Below are 20,899 nucleotides of genomic sequence, written 5' to 3'. Positions count from 1 at the left end.
TTAAATAAATAAAAAAATAACAATAAAAAAGAGTATATGAGGCCCAAAGGATGAGATCCAATACATATTCAATTTTTAGATTATTGTTACTTCCTTCCTTTTTCCCCATAAATGGAACTGAGGAAGGGTAATTGAGACAAAGAAAGGGAATTTGTTGAAAGGGTATACATACAGAGATTGTGTGTATGTGTGTGTGTGTGTGTGTGTGTGTGTGTGTGTGTAGATAGATATAATTGAGGGGATGGGTGTGAGGATAAATTGCCTTATAAAATTGAAAAAACTGAGTGCTATGTGAAGTCCTGGGCAGGGATGGAGGGTTGTTATTACTGATCTGGTCATGGAAGTGGCAGTTGAATTGAGTTGTAGAGAAAACAGATTGATTAAAGGCACTGAGATGGCACAGAAGGTTTTAGGAAACTGAGTTAAATAGTTCAAGTGAAACCAGTGTGGTACAACTAAAAACAGCATGCACTCTGGTTATAAGGGATATGAGGCTTAAAAGCTATTTCTGATGTTTATTGCTTACTTCTTGCATTATTTTAGACAAGACACATAACCTCTAAGGACCTCAGTTTCTTCATCTATAAAATTAATGGACTTTACCAAATAGCATTTGAGATGACAACCAATTTATTTTTCTAATTCAATGATCCCATCTTATAGATCTATGGAAGAACCCAGAAAAGAAGATTACACCCAATAAGAGAACACAGATAGCTTGCAATCTGAATTAATGAATCACAATCAAGTACTGAAAAAATATGCACCAACAAAGAGAGTGTTTTGGTCAAAACCCTTTTAATTTCTATCTATTTATATTATATGCCATCTACTATGACCTTAGGAGAAGACATGAAAATACATGGGAGTTATAGACTTGTACACTATCTCTTGGAAAAGCTATTGAGGGGAAAGGTAAGTAGGAATGTTGTGAACTGTATTAAGCTTGAGTTCTCAGGAAAATATAAAAAATTAATATGGACTACAAATTACTAAGAGGTGAATTGGAAGGACAAAGCCAGGTAGCTTCATGTTACAGACTGAAAATTGCATGAGTAGAAACTTGTAAAATCACTTGTTATGCAAGACTGACTGTTGTAAATGCTGTAGAAGAGTTTTTCCCCTGTCAAATTAAATTATTAATAATTGCTTAGAATCTATGATAGTAAAACACATATACATTTATAAAAATATAAAGCAAATTTGTTCACTCTATAATCTTCAAATATTTATGGAGCATACTTTTATTTCAGAGATAAGACCAATCTCTTCCCTATCTGTGTGAGTATGCATATATGTATATATAATGAAAATTGCTATTTATAAAAACTTGGTTTTTATTGGCACACATCAATCACAATCACCTCTAGTTGTCATCTAATTGTTAAGCTTATTTATAAACAAAGACCTTTTTAATCTAGAGTTCTGCCTTTAAATTTAAATATTTTTATAAATGTACTACAATATAATTTATTTCCTTTGTCATCCTATGTATTTTATGTATTTTAAAATAGTATTTTGAGAAGGATTCCTTTGACTTCACCTGACTTTCACCAGGAAAATGACATGAAAATGTTAAAGATCTCCATTCCACCATGATCTTCCTTCATACATTTCATATGAAGAGCTATCCCTTTTATTGAACAAGACAAGTCCCTCTACTTGAATAAGTGATTCTGTCCCATCTCCCTCTATCATCCAATAACTCTTTAATCTGTCTACTACTTCTCTACACTTTGCACTACCTTCAAAAAATGCTCACTTATTCCACACGTCTCTGAAAATTCTGCAAACAGCAATTCTACTTTCTTCCTTTTCACTCAATTCTTAATTCTTTAGTTTGATTTTCACCTACTGAAACTGCATCTGAAAAGTTACTAAGGATATCTTAATTGCCATATTTAATAATTTTTTTCTCAGTTATCATTCTTCTTGAACTCTCAAAAGCTTTTGACAAAAATGTCAATCACTATCTTCTTAATGGTTTGTCTTCTCTAGTTTGTTTTTTGCTTTGTTTTATTTATTTGACACTATTGCATTCTGGTTCTCCTGACTGCCTTCCTGAATCTCCTTTACTGGAAATCCAATTCATGCCCTCTTCTTGTCTGTCTTTATATTAGCTCACTTGATAATCTCATCAGTTTCCATGAATTTGATTCTATATAGATGATTTTCAAATCTATTGATCTTCACACTTCTGCTTGCTTTCAGTTTTACATCACTAATGGTCTATTGGCCATTTCAAACTAGATGCCACAGAGAAACCTCAAACTCAACTTTTCCAAGAGCTAACTTATCCTATCCCATAAAATTTCCCCTCTTCCTAACTTCCCCAAATTTATTTAGGGAATTTCAAAACTTTCAGTCACCCAGACTCACAATCTGTGTCATCCTCAATTTTTTTTCTTTTTCACTTCCACCCCCATATACAATCAGTTGTCAAAGCCTGATAATTCTATCTAACATCTTTTGCATCCATCTATCCTATCCACTTTTTTCTCTCATTATCTCATGTCTGGACTACTGGAATGGCCAACTGGCCACTGAGTCCAACTGGTTGGACTCATTATCTCAAGTACCGCCTGTCTTTTGTCCAACTTCCACTCTGTTACTCCCACTGAATGAGCTCCAATGGTTTCCTATTACCTCCAGTATGAAATACAAAATCTTCTATTCAGTTTTTAAATCTCTTTATAACCTAGTCCTATTCTACCTTTCTAGGCTCTACACCTTACTCTCCTCTTTGTACTCTACATACCAGTGACAGTTGATTTCTTGCAGGTGCTGGCATACAACACTTCATCCCTTAACTCTGTATATTTCCATGGCTGTACCCTAAAGCTGGAATTCTCTCCACATCTTTGTATCTAGGAGTTCAACCTTCTTTCAAGTGCCAGTTAAAATTCCACCTTATATAAGCTAATGTCTTCTCCATGATGGCTTTCTGCATTTTCTCATAAATATATATTGTTTGTACATAGTTTTTTGCATGGTGTCTCCCAATTAGACTCTGCCCTACTAGAGCACAGCAACCTTTTTTGTTTTTCTTTATAATTCCCAGCTTAGTCTCTATTACATGTTAGGGTTTAATAAAATTTTATTGATTTTTCTCTAGATCATAGAGAATAAAACGTCTTTACTTGGATGAAGACCTCTGCCATTAAAGTATGGGGTGGAATGTGGGAGATAAAAATGTAAGGCAAAAGTAGACTTCATAGTTTAATGGAAAGAGCACTGAATTTGAAGTATCTAAAGGCATGGATTAAATTCTGATACAGCTATTTTACATTTTTGTAAACTTAGGTAAATAACTTCACCATTCTGTTCCTCAGCTGACTCATCTGTAAAACTGAGAGGTTAGACTGCAATGACTTAGAGTTCCATTTTTAAAGCTTGTGATTTTGTAATTTGAACATGGCTGAACCTCAATTTTTAAATCTCTCAATAACCAGATAATCAATGATTCTTTCCTTTTCAAATTTTTCAATAAAACAAAATATGGATTTTTTTTATTTCCAGTGGAAATGTTCATATATATATATATATATATATATATATATATATATATATATATATTTATAGCATATATTCTGTAGCTATAAAATAATAAAAAATAGCATTTTAGTCAGAAAACATTGAACAATTATAAGGGATATTAGAAAATTATAAATTCAAATACATTTTTTAGATTATGACAAATTTTTGCTTTCTAGGTCTTGTTTCACTACCTATAAAATGGAAACTCAAAAAAAAAACTTCATCTGGATTATGGTGGAAAGTATATGTTACCTTTTCTACCAGCACTTGTTAAAGGTAAAATATTCTATGAGACATTTTCTCATTTAAAGGGTTTTCTTTTCAAAAAAATTTAAAATACTTGATGTTATATGATAGCAATTCCATTAACATTAATGGATTTGTAATTATCATTCTAAAAATTAAGCTGTAGTTTTCAGAAAACTGTTTTAGAGGGCAAATATTAAGAATTATTTAGTTCATTTTCTATTTTCAACTAACCAACACAGTAAATTCCACTCTTCTTTGTATAACTATTATTTAAACTTTTCATAATATAGTTAAGAGATAATATATAGTAACTTATCTAAGGTATAATATTAAAGTAATAAATTTACCTGCAATAAGATTTCCTGTATTCCTAATCTACCTAAGCTGATATTACCCACATAGAAGATGCAGCATACTATTCTAGAAATATCTCTAATATTAGGCATTATGAATGATTTACATATACATATTGCTTAGCCCACAACTCTCTACCATATCTATAAGATTTGGAAACAAGTTTTTTTAATTACTTCCTAAAATATCGTGCTACTATTTAAAGTATTCAGAGAAAGGTCACTAGGATGTTAAAATTCCTGGAGACTATTCCATTTGAAAATCAGCTAAAGGAGCTGGGAATGAAATTAGAAATTAGAAAAGACTAATTATTTAATTGAAATTTTGCATTTTCTTCTATTATCTACAAACTATTTTTCTGAGAAGGGTTTCAGGGACTTCATCAGAATGACTCAAAAAACCATTCATAATATCTAATCAATATAAACTCTATCTCATATTTGTGACAATGACAACTTTGGTTAGATTATATCTCATTGTTTCATGTCTTGCTTAGCATTAATAACCAGTCAATGGGCAGTTTTATCAAGGGTCATATTTATCAAGAAAAAATACTGAAATATCTTAAAATACTCAGAAGAAACTTTGTATAGCATGGTATTTGGTCAAAAAGTTGACAAAGAAGAGTAGGTCTTCTGTGTTTCTCTGAAAGGAAGAATGAAAGGAAATGAATATAAATTTCCGAAAAGGGAATTTAGGCTTGTTATAATGAAAAATTTTCTAACAATTAGAAATATCTAATAGTGGAACCAGACTCAAGAGAAAGAGGTTTTCTTTTTTTTTCAATCAAATGTCTTCAAAGCAGAAATTAATCTTTTTTCTACGTGTAATAGAAGGAATATTTTATAAACAAATTGAATAATATGGACTATAAATGTTCTTTCAACACTGTGGTTCTTAACTTTTAAACCCATACATGACCTCCCACTATAATAAAACTTTTATAGTTATAATGTATTCATGTAGCTGATTTTAAATCAAACAATACAGGTGTTGCTACCTTACTGACAAGATATTAATGTACAAATATTTTAATAAAATGAAACAGACATGATGACATGGATAAGTCATCAATGTTGATAAATTTCAGCTTTTTGTGATGACTTGTGATATGCCATCTTTGGTTAATGCTTTTATTGCTGATAATATAAATGTCTTGGTTATTGCTTTCATAATTAATAAGTCACTTAACCTCTCCATGGCACAATTTCCTCATCTGGTAAATGAGGATATACTAATTGCATCTCACCTTCTTCAAGGGAATGTTGTAAAGATTAATGAGTTGGTATTTAGAAACTTTTTTGAGATTCTCTCAAAAAAGAGACTATATATGTAATAAATAATGCTCAAGAACAAAATTCTAATCTTTTCAGAATGGATTAAACCATCAGAGCAAGTATAAAGCAATTTTAATATAATTCTTAAAAAGAAAACTAATATAATCTTTATTTTGTAGGTTAAAGTGTATTGGATACTTTCAAAACCAGTGGAACACTTATTTTAGAGAAAAAAATCATAATTATATATGGAAAAAGTCCAAATCCTTCTTTAAGCAGCTAAATACTACTAGTAAAGAATCATCTTTCCTGTATTTTCAGGGTCTCATAAAAAAAAGAAAAATATTATTTCCATAACATTAGTCAACAAATCATTAATGAAATATAGGTTAACAACATAACTATAATAAGTACCAACCCATTCTGAAAAAGGAACCTACCTAAATTCAGGGACTCCAATTGAACATTTGTTTAACATTTAATGAGGGCAGCTAGATGTAGCAGTGGATAGAACTCTGGCCTTAGAATCAGGAGGACAAGAGTTCAAATTCAACCTCTGACATTTACTGTGACCTTGGAAAAATTACTTAACCCTAACTGCCCCACATCCAGAGACATCCCTAATTATCCTGATTCAATCTGTCCACTGGATCCAGATGGCTCTGGAGGAGAAAGTGAGACTGTGACATTGCACAGCACCTCTCACTCAAATACAATTCACCGGCTTGCCATGGTAACACCTCCCTGATGGGATGGTCTTCTTCGAAAATAAAGGACAAACATCAATGATAAAAGGTAAGATGGTAGAGAATCATAAAATAGATGAAAAGGATGTAAATCATTAAAAAATGAAAATACAACTAGGAAAAAATCAATTTAGGCTGAAACTGTTTTAAAGTTTCTTCCACATAGAATTAACAGAATTATTTTTAGGGCACTTTCTGCTGTTCATTGTTAAAAACATGGAAAAAACAAAAATTTGAATAATTAATAAAAAATCATAGGGTATGTATTATTAGAAAGTAGAATTTTCATATTTAAACATTCATATTTAAACTTTTTTTTTGCTGTTTTTACTTAAATATGAACTGTTTCATGTGGCAGAGTACAAGTTTTAGTGTATATGGTACTCTCCATACTGGTTATGAAACCATAAGGGAAATTGAAACCATATGGGAACCATATTGAAACCATAAGGGAAATTGTAGATTCATCATAATGCAAATTATGTAGTTATCTATGGACAAAATTTGAGCAAAAAAGGTCCTTCCAATTTGTCTTTTTATACTAACAAGTCCAATTAAAAATAATAATGGGGGTAGCTGGGTGGTACAGTGGATAGAACATTGACCACTGACCCTGGAGTCAGGAGGACCTGAGTTCACATCTGAACTCAGACACAATATTCACCTAAGTTTGTGATCTTGGGCAAGTAACTTAACTTCATTGCCTTAAATAAACACAAAATATAACAAGAAAAAAAGAAAAAATAATAATAGGAGATAACTTGGTTTGTTATTGTTTTCTTTTTTATTTAAATCCCCTTTAGCACATCTGCTGCTGTAAGGGACTTCCAGGGGGCATAGGCATAGGCACAAAAGAATATTTATGAATTGGGAGAAAACTAAGACAACATGATAATAAATAATACTAATAAGAAGCATTTTGCAAAATGCAAGAATCACTTTGAAGGTGAAGAGAAAGAAATTGTAGCCCCATTGCCTGGGATATAGTAGGGGCTTAATAAAAGGGACTTGGTAACATAAGTCTTATTATATAGTCAGTAGGCCTGAGGGGTATAGGTCAAGACATTAAAGATGTATCTCTAGGAAAGACATTTGAAGTTAGTTCAACACTCTTATTTTACAATGGAGAAAAATGTAGGGGCATAAAGATAAAAGAATTGGTGGAAGAGTCAGGACTGTCAGATTCAGACCTCTATTCATTGTGTCATGTCACAGAATTCTCTTTGTTGACTTCCTCTTAATCTTTACATTGAAAAAGAACAACAAATACTCATTGATTTTTCAGTGTTTTCAGTTCTCTTGAAGAGCTGACATGGGATTTCATTCCTTCAATAATTGTATTAGTTAATGCAATTCCCAGCTCAAGAGACAGAACCAATGAAGCAGGCTTTGAAATATGTTTTTAAGTACTTTAGTCCTTAAGCTAGCTTTTACAAGTTGTTTTTGTTTTGTCTTCATCCTAGAAGCTATTAAAAATATCTTGATTTCTTTATCAAAAAGTACATAATCCTTATTATATGATGATAATTTTTTCTGGATTATCATCTCCAGGATTTTCTGAGAAGTCTATCAATCAAGATGATTGTATGAAACACTTACTATGTACAAATACTTTGCTGAGCACTGAAGATACACATGGCTAAAGCAAAGCAGTTCCTGCCCCTAAAAATTTTATATTCCAATGGGGAAAACAACATATATTGAAAATAAATATACAGGACTAAATACTTGTGTTTATATAAACATATACAATACATGTATACACTGATAAAAGTCATGTATAAATCAAAAAGCAATCTTAGAAGGTAAGAGATTATTTGAATTATGTTTAATTCACAATCTATCATTTCATCATCGTTTGTCCTTATTTTGCAAATGAGATTGAAAGCAAGAAAAAAAAAGGAAGAGAATAGTGGGAGGTGAGAATAAGAAAATATATTTTGGGGAGCAAAATCTGGGCCTAGTCTAGTATATTCTATACATATTGGAATATTCCTCAAATGATGCAACATATCCTTTATAATATGCCTTACATTTTTTCAGCAGCTTGAGAAACTATTCAAGAATTTAATTTTCAAAATTTTTGAGCTTTATTCTCTTTCTTCTAGTTACAAAACCTGAGATACATGAAAATAATCATTTCCTAGAATTGAGTCTTCCATAACAATTAGCCAACAGCAAGGTTGCTTTAAATTAGTAAAAACAAGATGGAAATCCCCACAGAAATAATATCTTATGAGTGTTTCATAGAGTGCAGACATGTGTTGTTACTGTTAATTTTTTTAAAGAATGAAAAATGAAACATTCATATACACACACACACACACACACACACACACACACACACACACACTCAAACAGCCCTTAATGTAGTGTAGAATTTCAAAATTAGTATGAATTTGCCTTCATTCTAAATTTTACCAAGATTCTTTTTTAATTTTAAACTCAAAGATGAGATAACAAGAGATATGACAAATCACAATACACAGTTTAGAATAAGTATCATCTAGGGTTATACAAAGGATAGGAAAAATAATCAAGGTATTATGTGCTGACATTTGGTGTTTTCCTAATTCCAACAATACCATCTCACTGTGAGGTAAAGCTAGCACCATAAGGTAATTGTTAACTTGCTTATTAACACTGTATGATTTTTATTGAGAGTAATACACATTTCAGAAGGTTTCAAATTGAAAGAAAATCTATGCCATTAGAAAAGGAAACTGCTAAATATCAGTTTTCCTTCTGATTCTAGAGGCATCCTTGTGTGAGAGAAAAGAGTCAAAGAATATAAAAAGGAATTGATATAATGGAAAAGAAAGAGGAAGCAAAAATAATTTTGAAGAGAGAAGAAACTGGGATAAATCATATAGAAAAGGGAGCTGGAAAAATAAAAAACCTGGAAAGGTGAAGTTACAGATAAAATAAAAAGATGAACTTCTGGTGTCATGGTGGTAGAGTGAGGAAGGAACACTCTGAAACTCTCCCAAATTCCCTTTCAAACAAGAAAACCACCTCAGAATTGATATAGGAGCAGGAAAGCAGTTTACCAGCCACTGGGATGAGAAGGGAATGAAGTCCAAAAGTAGTAGCAGCAAGCAGTCAACCTCACAGCTGGGGTGGGGGTGGGGGGTTATGAAGCAAAGTTCAAATCCTAAGGCAATCCATCAACAAGGTCCCAGGTTGCAGCAAGTCAGGATCCCAGTAAGCAAGTGAGCAATCTATGCAGTACAGCAAGATCCCACCACAGTGACCCCATTCACAAGAAAAAGCCACCAATAAGTTTTTGATCCTATTGCTGACTAATAGTAAAGCCTAGTCCTGGGACTGGCCAATAGGAAGACCCCACCCCTTGGGTCTACCAGTGGATAAATCTTGTATACATTGTAATCTAGCAGCAGGGCATCAACTCTTGGGCAGAAGAACAACAAAATTACGCTTCCAGGAACTGCTATCAAGGGGCCCTGTTTCCAGTAGTAAGGAAGGAAGGAAAGAAAGCAAACAAGAAAGAAAGCAAGAAAGCAAGAGAGGAAGGGAGGGAGGGAGAGAGAGAGAGAGAGAGAGAGAGAGAGAGAGAGAGAGAGAGAGAGAGAGAGAGAGAGTCCAGATATCTTTTCTAAAAATTAACAAAGAAAATTTTCCTGATGTATTAGAACTAAAGAGCAAAATAGAAATGAAAATGAAAATTCCTACCAATACCAGGGCTATGTACCTATATTAAGCCTACATCCAAAAGAAATCATAAAAAATGGGAAAAGTCCCACATCTTCAAAAATATTCATATAAGTTCTTTTTGTAGTGACAAAGAATAGTAAATTGAGGGGATACCCAGCAATTGGTTGAACAAGTTATGGCATACAAATGTTATGCAGAGCTATTGTTCTATAATTTTTTTTGTCTTTCAGTTTTCAAAGAAAACCACCACATCAGGGAGGTGATACCATGACAAGCATGTGAATTGCATTTGAGTGAGGGGATGGTGTGCTAGGTCACTGGTCTCACTTTCTCCTCTGTAGTCATCTGGGTCTAGTCGCCAGATATGAATCAGGACACTGGAGATGGCCCTGGATGAGGCAGTCAGGATCAAGTCACTTACAAGTAGTAAAATTCAAGTATCTTGAGATTGGATTCATACTCCTGTCCTCCTGACTGCAAAGTTAAAATGACTTTAGACAGAATCCTGAAACGGATTACAGGAATTGATGATGAGTGAAGGGGAACAGAACCAAAAGAACACTATATACATTAACAACATTGTGAGTTGATCAGCTCTGATAAGATGCATCTCCTTTCAAATATTTCAGAGAACTAGAACAATCGTGGGGGATCTGTTATGGATAGTTTCCGGAAGGAAAAATAAAAAGCTCACGGAATCTGAATATATGCTGTGTTCAATTTTTTAAAAACTTCTCTTATTTTTCTTCCAATCTTATGATTTTCTTTCTGTTCTTTTAGTAATATGTTAAAACGTTAAACACAAAGGTACATGTACAACTTTTACCAGACTGGAGGGGAAGGGAGGGATAGAAAAGGAAGGAAAGGAGGGTGGTTGAAAAATGTGTAACATAAATATGCAAGTGTATAAATGTTGAAGATCTTCCATAAGATAGAATTGGAAGAATAAAGTAAAATAAAATATCAATAAAAAAAAAATTCCTAGAAAATCATAGTCAAATTTCAGAACTCACAGATCAAAGAGAATATTAAAGCAAGCAGTCAAAAAAAAGAAACAATTCAACTATTGTGGACCTATAGTCAGAATTTCACAGAATTTTGTAGTTTCCAAATAAAAGAATCACAGGACTTAGATTATGATATATGGAAACGCAAAGGATTTAGAATTACAACCAAGAATCACCTACCCAGCAAAAGTGAATATAATATTTCAGGAGGAAAAATAGACCATTTAAAGAAATAGAGGACTTTCAAAATTTCTAATTAAATATAAGAATCAAGGGAAATATACAAAGGTAAAACAAGAAAGAGAAAATATAAATTCAATAAGTTAAACTATATTTCTATATGGTAAGATGATACTTGTAACAACTTTATTACTATAAAAGCAGTTAGGAGTATATGTAGACAGAGGGTGTGGAGTTAAGATGACTTTAATGAGGTAACACCCAGATAAAAGAAGAGTGAGGGGAAAAAATTGAACTGGAAGAAGGAGGGGAGGGTTAATGATCTCACAGAAAAAAGGTATCAAATAACTATTATAGAGAAAGGAAAAAAGAGGTCTGGGGAGGTAATAGGCAAAGCTTATGATTTGTTCTCATAAAATTGGCTCAAAGAGGGAATAACGATATGATCAATTGGGTATAGAAATCTTTAAGGAAGATTCCTCTATAAGGTAGTAAAAAAGGGATGATGATGATAATAGAAAGAAGGAAGAAGGATAAAATGGAGGTTAGATTGGGGGAGGTGGCAATCAGAAGTAAAACATCTGTGAGTGAAAGAGAAGGGAATAAGATAAATAAGAAAAACAAATGAAAAATAGCCTGGAAGCAAATACAGCTGGCTACCATGACAATAAGTGTTGAACACATAAAATGGAAGCAGATTGTGGAATGGAATAAAAAAACAGAATCCTGACATAATTGTTTACAAGAAACATATTTGGAGCAGAGAAATATGCACAGAGTAAAGGTGAAAGGTTGGAGAAGAATCTATTATGCTTCAACTGAAGCAAAGAAAGCAGGGCCAGCAATCATGATTTCAGACAAAACAAAAGCAAACATAAATCTAATAAACTGAAATAAAGAAGGAAATTATATCTTGCTGAAAGTAATCAAGGATAATAAAGTTCTAGCTATACTAAACATATGCATCAAATATCTAAGTTTTTGTGGAAGCTGAATGGGAATACAATGAATAGATAAGAAAACTATACTAGTGGAAAGACCTTAACTTCTCATCTCTTAACTAAATAACCAAAGAAATAAAAGAAGTGACCAAGGTGACCAAAATTCTGGAAAAAAAAGTATATATGATAGACCTCTGAAGAAAATTAAATGGGAATAGAAAAAGATATACCTTTTATCTTACTAGTCCATGGCACTTCTACAAAAATTTAGCATGTATTAAGTAATAAAAATCTCAAAGCCAAATACAGGAAATCAGAAATAATAAGTACGATTTTCAGATCTTAATGGAATAAAAATTATATTCAGTAATGTACAATGGAGAGATATCTAAAATTACCTTGAAATTAAGTTATATAATACTTAAAAGCAAGTGGGTAAAAGGACATCATAGAAAAACCAATAAATTCATTAACAAATATAACAATGAGACAACTAAACAGAATTTATGAGATTCATGCTATTAAAAGTTAGAAAAAGAACAAATTAAAAATCTTCAATTAAATATCAATTTAAAAGTACTGAAAAATCAAGGGAGAGATTAATAAAATAGAAAGTGAACTAAAGAATAAAACTAAAAAGCTGATTTTAGGGAAAGTCAACAAAATAGATAAAACATTGGCTTAATTTCATTTTAAAAAAGGAAAAAAGAACAAAATTCTAGTATCAATAATGAAAGAGGTGAATTCATCATCAAAGAAGAAGAAATTAGGATGATTGATAATAACTATTTTGTTCAATTATATGCCAATAAATTTAACAATTTAAATGGAATGAATAGCTATAATATATATATATATATATATATATCACTCAGCTTAACAAAGAAAAATTAAAATACTTAAATAAACCAATCTTAGAAAAAGAAATTTAAAAAGCCCTCAATTAAGTTTCTAAGGAAAATATTGATTATTAAAATAAATCAATAAATCAATAAAAACTACTGGGAAAAATAGACAGAATCCTTCTAAATTCCTATTATGATACAAGCATGGTGCTGATAAACAAAAAAAGGAAAAGAAAATTTAAAAACAATTTTGTCAGTAAATATTACTGAAAAAATTTAAATAAAAAAACTAGCAAAGACATCATAGCAATATAATCAAAAGATCATACGCTATGACCATATGGGATCTATACTAGGACTGTAGAACTGGTTCAATATTAGGAAAACTGGGGGAATAATTGAATATAATTATAACAAACCCAACAGAAATCATGACTATTTCAATAGATGAAAAAAAAGTTTTTGACAAAATACAACATCTATTCCAATTAAAAATACTAGAGAGTGGAAATAAATGGAGTTTACCTTAAAATAATAAATAATAATTATCTAAAACCACCATCAATCTTTATCTGTAATGGACATTACCTAGAAACAATCCCAATAAAATCAGAGGTAAAGTAAGGATGCTTACTATCGCCTCTATTATTTAATATTTAGTTATAGCAATAAAAGAAGAAAAAAGGAGTTAAAAATTAGAGTAGTCAATAAGAAGACAAACTTTCACCCTTTGCAGATGACATGATGCCATACTTAGAAAATTCTAGATGATCAAGTAAAAACTATTTGAAATTATTAATAACTTTAGCAAAGATACAGGATATAAAAAAATGCTACATGAATCATCAGCATCTCCATATATTTCCAGCTAAGTCCAGCAGTGAGAGATAGAAAGAGAAATTCCACTTAAAATAATTGTAGACAATATAAAATACTTGGGCATATACCTGCCAAGAGAAACCTAGGAGCTATATGAGCACAACTATAAAACACTTTTCACACAAAAAAGTCAGAAGTTAATAATTAGAAAAATATTAATTGCTCATGAGTAAGCCAAGTTAATATAATCAAAATGATACTTCTATTTAAATTAATTTACTTATTCAGTGACATGCCAATCAAACTATCAAAAATTATTTCATAAAGCTAGAAAACTTAATAATAAAATTCACCTGAAAAAACAAAAAACAAGAACATCCAGAGAATTAGTAAAGAAAACAATGCGGAAGGAACATAATCTAGTCATATCAGATCTCAAATTATATCATAAAACAATCATTATCAAAATAATCTTGTTCTTAATAGACTGGTGGATCAATGGAATAGATTAGTTACAAATTACATTATAGTAAATTATTATAGTAATCTGGTATAAGATAAGCCTAAGCATTCAAGTTTTTAGAATAAAAGCTCATTATTTGGCAAAAACTGCTGGGTAAACTGGAAAACAATATGTCAGAAACTAGGAATATACCAAGATAAGGGCAAAATGAGTGCATGATTTACACATAAAGGATGATACCACAGAGCATGAAATAGTTTAATCTGTCAATAGGGGAAGAATAGGGACAAAGAAGATGGAGAGAACCTTACAAAATGAAAATAGATAATTTTGATGGATAATATTAAAAAGTTTTTTTTTCAAAAACAAAATAAGTAGAATGAAAACTATAAAGAAAGCAGAAAATTGGGGGAAATTTTGCAATAACTATCTCTGATAAAGGACACCTTTCTCAAATATACAGAGAATTGTGTAAAATGTATAAAAATCCAAGTCATTCCCAATTGATAAATGGTCAAAGCATATGGACAGGTAGCTTTCTGACAAAGAAATCAGTCATCTATTTTAAAAAATCATATGAAAACAGCTTTAAATCACTATTTATCATAGAAATACAAATTAAAACAACCCTGAAATACCACTTCACTCCTATTACAGTGACTAAGATGTCAGAAAAGAAAAATATTGGATATTCTAAAGGATATGGGAAAACTGGTCCATTAATGCATTGATAATGGAGTTGTGAACTAAATCATTTTGGAGAAAATTTCAAAACTATGTTCAAAGGGCTACTAAACTATGCATACCCTTTAATCTAGCAATACTACGTCTAGATCTATATCCCAAAGCCACTGAAAAAAGAGGGGAAAGGACCTATTTGTACAAAATCATTTATAACAGCTCTTTTCCCTGGTAATTAATTGGAAATCAAAGGGATAACCATCAATTGGGGAATGGCTAAACATGTTGTGGTATATGATTGAAATGGAAATTTATTGCACTATAAGAAATGACAAGCAGATTTCAGGAAAAAAAAAAGAAAAACTGAGAAAGACTTTGCCTGATCCTGAGTGAAAGGATAACACTTTAGAAAATAACAACAATAATATATGATGAAGAACTTTGAATAACTTAGCTATTTTCAGTAATACACACTATCTGGTCTCCAAAGAAACAAAATGATAATTGATTGAATACAAACTGGTCTGCTACTTTTTTGTTTTTTAAATTTAATTCTTTTCTTTTATTCAAGTATTCTTGTACAAAATGACTAATATAGTTTTACATAATTACAAAATATAAAATAAAAAGATGAGTAATCCCCCCCTCCCAAATGTCTTTTCTCATTTGGCAGTCCTTAAATAAACCAAATCTTATGAAAGGAAAAAAATGAAATTTAGATTCTGTGTTGTTTGCCAAGTCCACTGAGTTTATTCTTTGCCAATTACAGAAAAGGCAGTCTGATAGAGCAAAATGCAGTCTTTAAGGCTTTTCTCCAAATACTTTCTTCTTTATAATATAACTTGATGAATATGTACCCAAAACAACTATTCATTGATAAATCAACTGGTTGTGAATGTCAAACACGGAAGGAAACATTGAGTAGGATTCTCAAAAAAGTTATTTGCCACAGTCAAAAATAAGGAATGGATTCTTACAGATCAATATTCTTTTTTTTGTTTGTCTCTTTAAGTTTGGTTTTACAAGACAATGGGTAAAGTGACTTGCCCAAGGTCATACAGTTAGGTAATTATTAAGTGACTGAGGTTTGATTTGAACTCAAGTCCCCCTGATGCCAGTACTGGTGCTTAATCTACCTGTCTCCTGATCAATATTCTTAACTTTTTTTTTGGTGACATAGACACCTTTTGTAATCTGAAGAATCCTGTGAACTACTTCTCAGAATAATGTTTTTAAATAATTGAAGGAAATTATAAATTTCAGTGAGGGGATAGCAAAAATAAATATTTAATATTTTCCCTATCTAATTGTATAGACAGTCCTTCCCCACCCCACCTTGAATCTATTCATGAACCATTTAAAGATCCATGGATATCAATTTAATTATTCCTGCTATTGATTATGTTCAATGGGTCTGAAGTCTAGAAGATGTGAATTTAAATCTAACCTGAGACACTTATTAACTCTGGGACCTTGGGCATGACACACCCTATTTTCATTAGAGCCTCATCTGTAAAATGGGGGCACACTAGTAAAGGAAATATAAACTAATCTAACATATTTGCCTAGAAAACTTTATGGATATTAATATAATAACAAAAATATCAGATACAATTAAATGACTGAATAATAAAAAAGATGGTGATATTTTCTACGTGGCTTTAAGGTGACATTTTTCTGGTGATTCCTCAGAGTATGGCAGGGCCAGTACTTCCTAAACAAAATTCAAATATATGAAAACTGCCTATCATTCATATTATGATATGCAATCAAAATGCCAGTCCACTGACTTAGCAAATCAGAACATAGAAAATATCCCGAAAATCTTAGACATTGGAGGCACCCTTTTGAAGCTTTCAAATAGACTTAGAGATGGATCCAGAATTGAAAAGAAGCAAGAAAATAGATCAATTGTATTTGGGACACAATGTTTTAAATGAACCCACACATGTCCCTAATTCAAAGACCTAGCTCTTAAACACAAATTACTTCAGGTAGGGTAATTAAGTGGTGAATCATTGGATGCCATAATTTTTAAAGATTCAAGTTCTAGATGAATTTTAATCCTGACATGCAAGATGGCCAGAAGGATCCTGGACTAGTTCTTCCAATGCTGATTCACAAAAGGTATCATTTCCTATAGAGGAGTTAGAAAGGAAAACTGGGAAGGTCACTCATGTGGCAAGACTAAGAAAGTGACAAACTAAATACTGGAACCCTCAAAATGTAAAAATATTGAAGGAACACTTTCTAATATTGTATCAATACTTTCTCAAAGATCTATTGGAAAGAATGAACAAGAATCATACGTATTAAGAAGGAACAAATGAACTATAATCAATGTTGACAAAGGGAACATCAATATCAGTGCATGGATACTTTGCAGTCTTGAAAGAATGTTTACGGAGACTTCATAAACATTTTTCTCTGTCAAAGTTTGCCAAGAATAAATTCAAGCTAGTAATAGTCATTTGAAAGAAAAATATCAAGTCACTAATAATAAGAAAACTGAAAAATAAATTTGAGAAAAATTATCATACTATCAAATTGCAAAAATGAACAATAAAAGAAAACTGGGACTGTGAGATAGGCACTGTTGATAGAATTTTGAAGTGTTCTAGCCATTATAGAAAACAATTTAGGTGTTTATTACCAAAAGTCATTAAAGTGCAAATATCCTTTGATCCAAAACTATCACCAGGAGGCTTATATTTCAGAGGGTTTTTTTTTAAACAGAATTCATAAGTACAAAAATATTTATACTCACAATTTTTATTTTTATGAAGAACTGGAAATCAGAAAAGTGTTCATCCATTGGAAAATAGTTGAATAAAGTATGATATATGAAAATAAAGGAATATTAGTGTGCCATAAGAAATAATAAACTAGATTATTTTCAAAGGATCTTCAGAAGATATTATGACCTGATTCAGATTGCAGTGATTTGAATCAGAAAAATAATTGTATGAAAAAAGGAATTATAAAAACAAATAGCTTTGAAAGATTTAACAACTTTGATTTCCACCATCTGATAACAACAGATATTTGATATTTGATAGTAACATGAAATCAGAGAAATAATGATTAAGAATACAACCTAACTTTTCAGATAGCATGCAGGGATTGAGTTTTCTTTTTCTTTATTTTCTAGTGGGTAGTGATAACAGTCTGAAAAATAAAAACTGAAATACAAGTCCCTTATGAATTAAAATCAAACAGATGAATTAATGAATGAAGTATTGAGTAACCTGAGGTAAAAACATTTAATATGATGTTTTTCTACATTCTATACAAAATATTCATTCATAAGAGTTGAAGTATATAAAATCTACAGTGCCTAGCATAATTCTTTGCACATAGTGGATACTTATTGCAAGTTTTTGAGTAAATAAATTATCATTTCTTAATTTAGAAAATGGAATAGTCTTTTTTCTTTGTCTGCAGTTCTGGTTTGTATTAGAAAAATCCTTTAAACTATGAATTTCATAATTATCTATTTAAAAATAGTTTGAATGCTATATTAATATAAGATGACTGAATCAGCTTAGAAAGATTCAGAAAATGTTAATTTCTCATCATTATTTTCTTATTTGAATCAATATTAAAATGTCACAAAAGAGTTTACTAAGTAAAAAAGAATATCACGATCCTTAAAATGAATATTAAGGAAAATGATTACATGAATTCCATAAAATATAAAATATATTAATGTTTAAGTTATATGTAGAGAGACTAAATTAATTTTTGAAATTACCATTTTCAATACACATTCATATCATCAGTTATGTTTATACATACACTAAAGAATTCTTTCTATGAATTTTCCCTACATTAAAATGGGGGAAATGTATACTGAAATATAATAGTAAACAATTACCAAATGGCCCTGATTGCTCAGGGTGGAGGGAAACAGTAAGGGAAGAGAGAAGAACAGGACATGACATGAATCTAGAGCTTCATCTTCTCATTTTCTTATATGTCCCTTTCCACTTCAATTCTCTGAGTCAATATGACAATCTATAATTGACAGAGCAAGAGGTGTGGCAGATGCTGGTTGACAATCATTCAAATTCAAACATGCTGGCAATGTGAACTCACCATTTTCAAAGATCCGAAAACATTCACTGACATCTGTTAAATATAATAACTAACATTTTTCCAGTGCCTTTGTTTACCAAACTAGTCATAAATGCGGAGTGAAAGGACTAAGTCATCTCTTCTATTCCTTTTGATACCTTTATCTCCACACCCTGTGAAACATCTTTCTGTTCCATCACCCAGATTTGAGACTCTTGCCTTTCACCCAAAGGTAAGAAGGCCTGTTAATCACAAAAATTGCCCTTGAATTATTAAACCTTTTAGGATAATGATCTATTTTTTCCACAACTGCAAATAATTCATTTATATTTTTTATTTCCAAATCCAACTGAATTGAAAATCTCACATTATTTTTTAACATTTAAAAATATATAAGGAATAAAATAAATGTCATGCAGATTGTGTTTTTTGATTTCAAATTGTTGAAAAATTTGCCTTATGTTGGTATATACAATTTTTATACTATTTTTCCCCATGCAAATATTAATTTTTCTTTACTTCCCAGAAAATAAAAGCATTTGCTTTATTTTATGATATAACAGCATAAAGATACCATAACAACAAATATGAATGCTAATAGCAGCATAAAGATACCATAACAACAAATATCAATGTTATTTGTCAAGGCATGATTCTACTTAAATTTATTATTTCAATGTAGCTAAGGAACGATGTAAGGAATCTTACCTTAAAAAAAGTCATAGTGGCCCCATCCTCCACAGCTCCATACTCTATCTTGGTCTGTTTAGCTAAATCATCAGCAGAGTCAATGGGGGATTCCATGCGTTCCACTGTCAGAAAGGCGGCTAAGTTAGCAGTATACGAAGAAATGATGATAAGTGTGAAAAACCACCAAATGCCTCCCACTATCCTGGTGGAGAGCGCTTTAGGCATGAGCTCAGAACCTAACAGAGATTGGGGGGAAAGGGTGAAACGAATACAAAGAATATCATCAGCAGTCAGGTACTTTAAGTCACAGTGGCAGAGTGGAATCACTGTGTAATAAAAATGGGTTATTGATTTATTGATTTACATATTGCTGTGGTAAGAAAAAACTAACATGGGGCAGGGAAGGACTGGTTACAATAAAAAGAACACTGTTATGATGTTGTTATCAAAATATAGTAATGGGAGACAGCTTCAACATGAGGCAATATTCAGTATTCATTCAAGCATTTTGATCAGAACAACCTCTTTTTAATATTAGGGTTAGAAGGAAGAATAAATGCTTTTCAGTTTCAAGAGATGAAAGCAATTTAACCCATGGAAGGATAAACTATATCAGAGAACGTTGCTGAATGTACATTATAGTATATCTGTGCATGGAGCTGATTTTCCTAGAGAATTTATCCTGAATTTCCAGTCCTTGGACCTTGACACTGTTATTAGAATTTTATAAAAAAATAGCTTCATAAATAATTTTGATTATCCATTTTCCTTGGTTTTATGGTATTAGTCTTATATTAATTTTCTCAGTAAGATACTATGATGCACAGATTCCATGGGGAAAGGTAATATCTCCCATCACTATAATTAGCCCCCAAACTAATGAAAAATAATCTGAAGTAGATGGCTATGCCACAGATTTTAATCTTCTCTAAAAACATCCACATTTAGCAAACTTGGGCTACATTGTAGTATTGCTGGAGTTGCCTGCTCATGGTATTACATTTGGGAATGTTCTTGGCATTATATTTTAATTTGAATCATTATTAATTTTAATTGGGTTACATTAAAAAGAGAATCTAAACTTTCTAAACTGTCAGTGTATGACCATCATATTAGTTATAATTTTATTATATTCTAACTATAAGATTAAAATTAAAACAATATTTTAAGTAATATGGGTTTGTGGTAAAAAATCTAAGAATAGATACAAATTATAGGAATAAATGTTATAAAATTACATCCATTTTATTATTACTTTTATACTATTCACCAGTCGATATAGATTGATTTCTTCCAATCAATTAATTTTTATGGTGTCTGAGTAAAATGGAATGAAGGAAAGATGGACTTTTTATCCT

At 31.2% G+C, this 20,899-nt stretch overlaps 1 protein-coding gene across 1 annotated transcript in view; it reads right to left on the bottom strand.

The window, feature by feature from the left end:
* Positions 1-20,899, bottom strand: part of GRIK2 (glutamate ionotropic receptor kainate type subunit 2) — an 851,151-nt gene that overhangs the window by 165,540 nt on the left and 664,712 nt on the right. Inside the window, exon 13 of the mRNA XM_074187246.1 lies at positions 19,560-19,777. Coding sequence (XP_074043347.1) covers positions 19,560-19,777 — 218 coding nt within the window. The remainder of the gene's footprint in view (positions 1-19,559; positions 19,778-20,899) is intronic.

The sequence above is a fragment of the Macrotis lagotis genome, chromosome 5 (genome assembly GCF_037893015.1).
Source record: "Macrotis lagotis isolate mMagLag1 chromosome 5, bilby.v1.9.chrom.fasta, whole genome shotgun sequence".
Taxonomy (NCBI): Eukaryota; Metazoa; Chordata; class Mammalia; order Peramelemorphia; family Peramelidae; genus Macrotis; species Macrotis lagotis.
The sequence above is the reverse complement of the archived record's forward strand: the minus strand, read 5'-3'. Positions and strand labels throughout refer to the sequence as shown.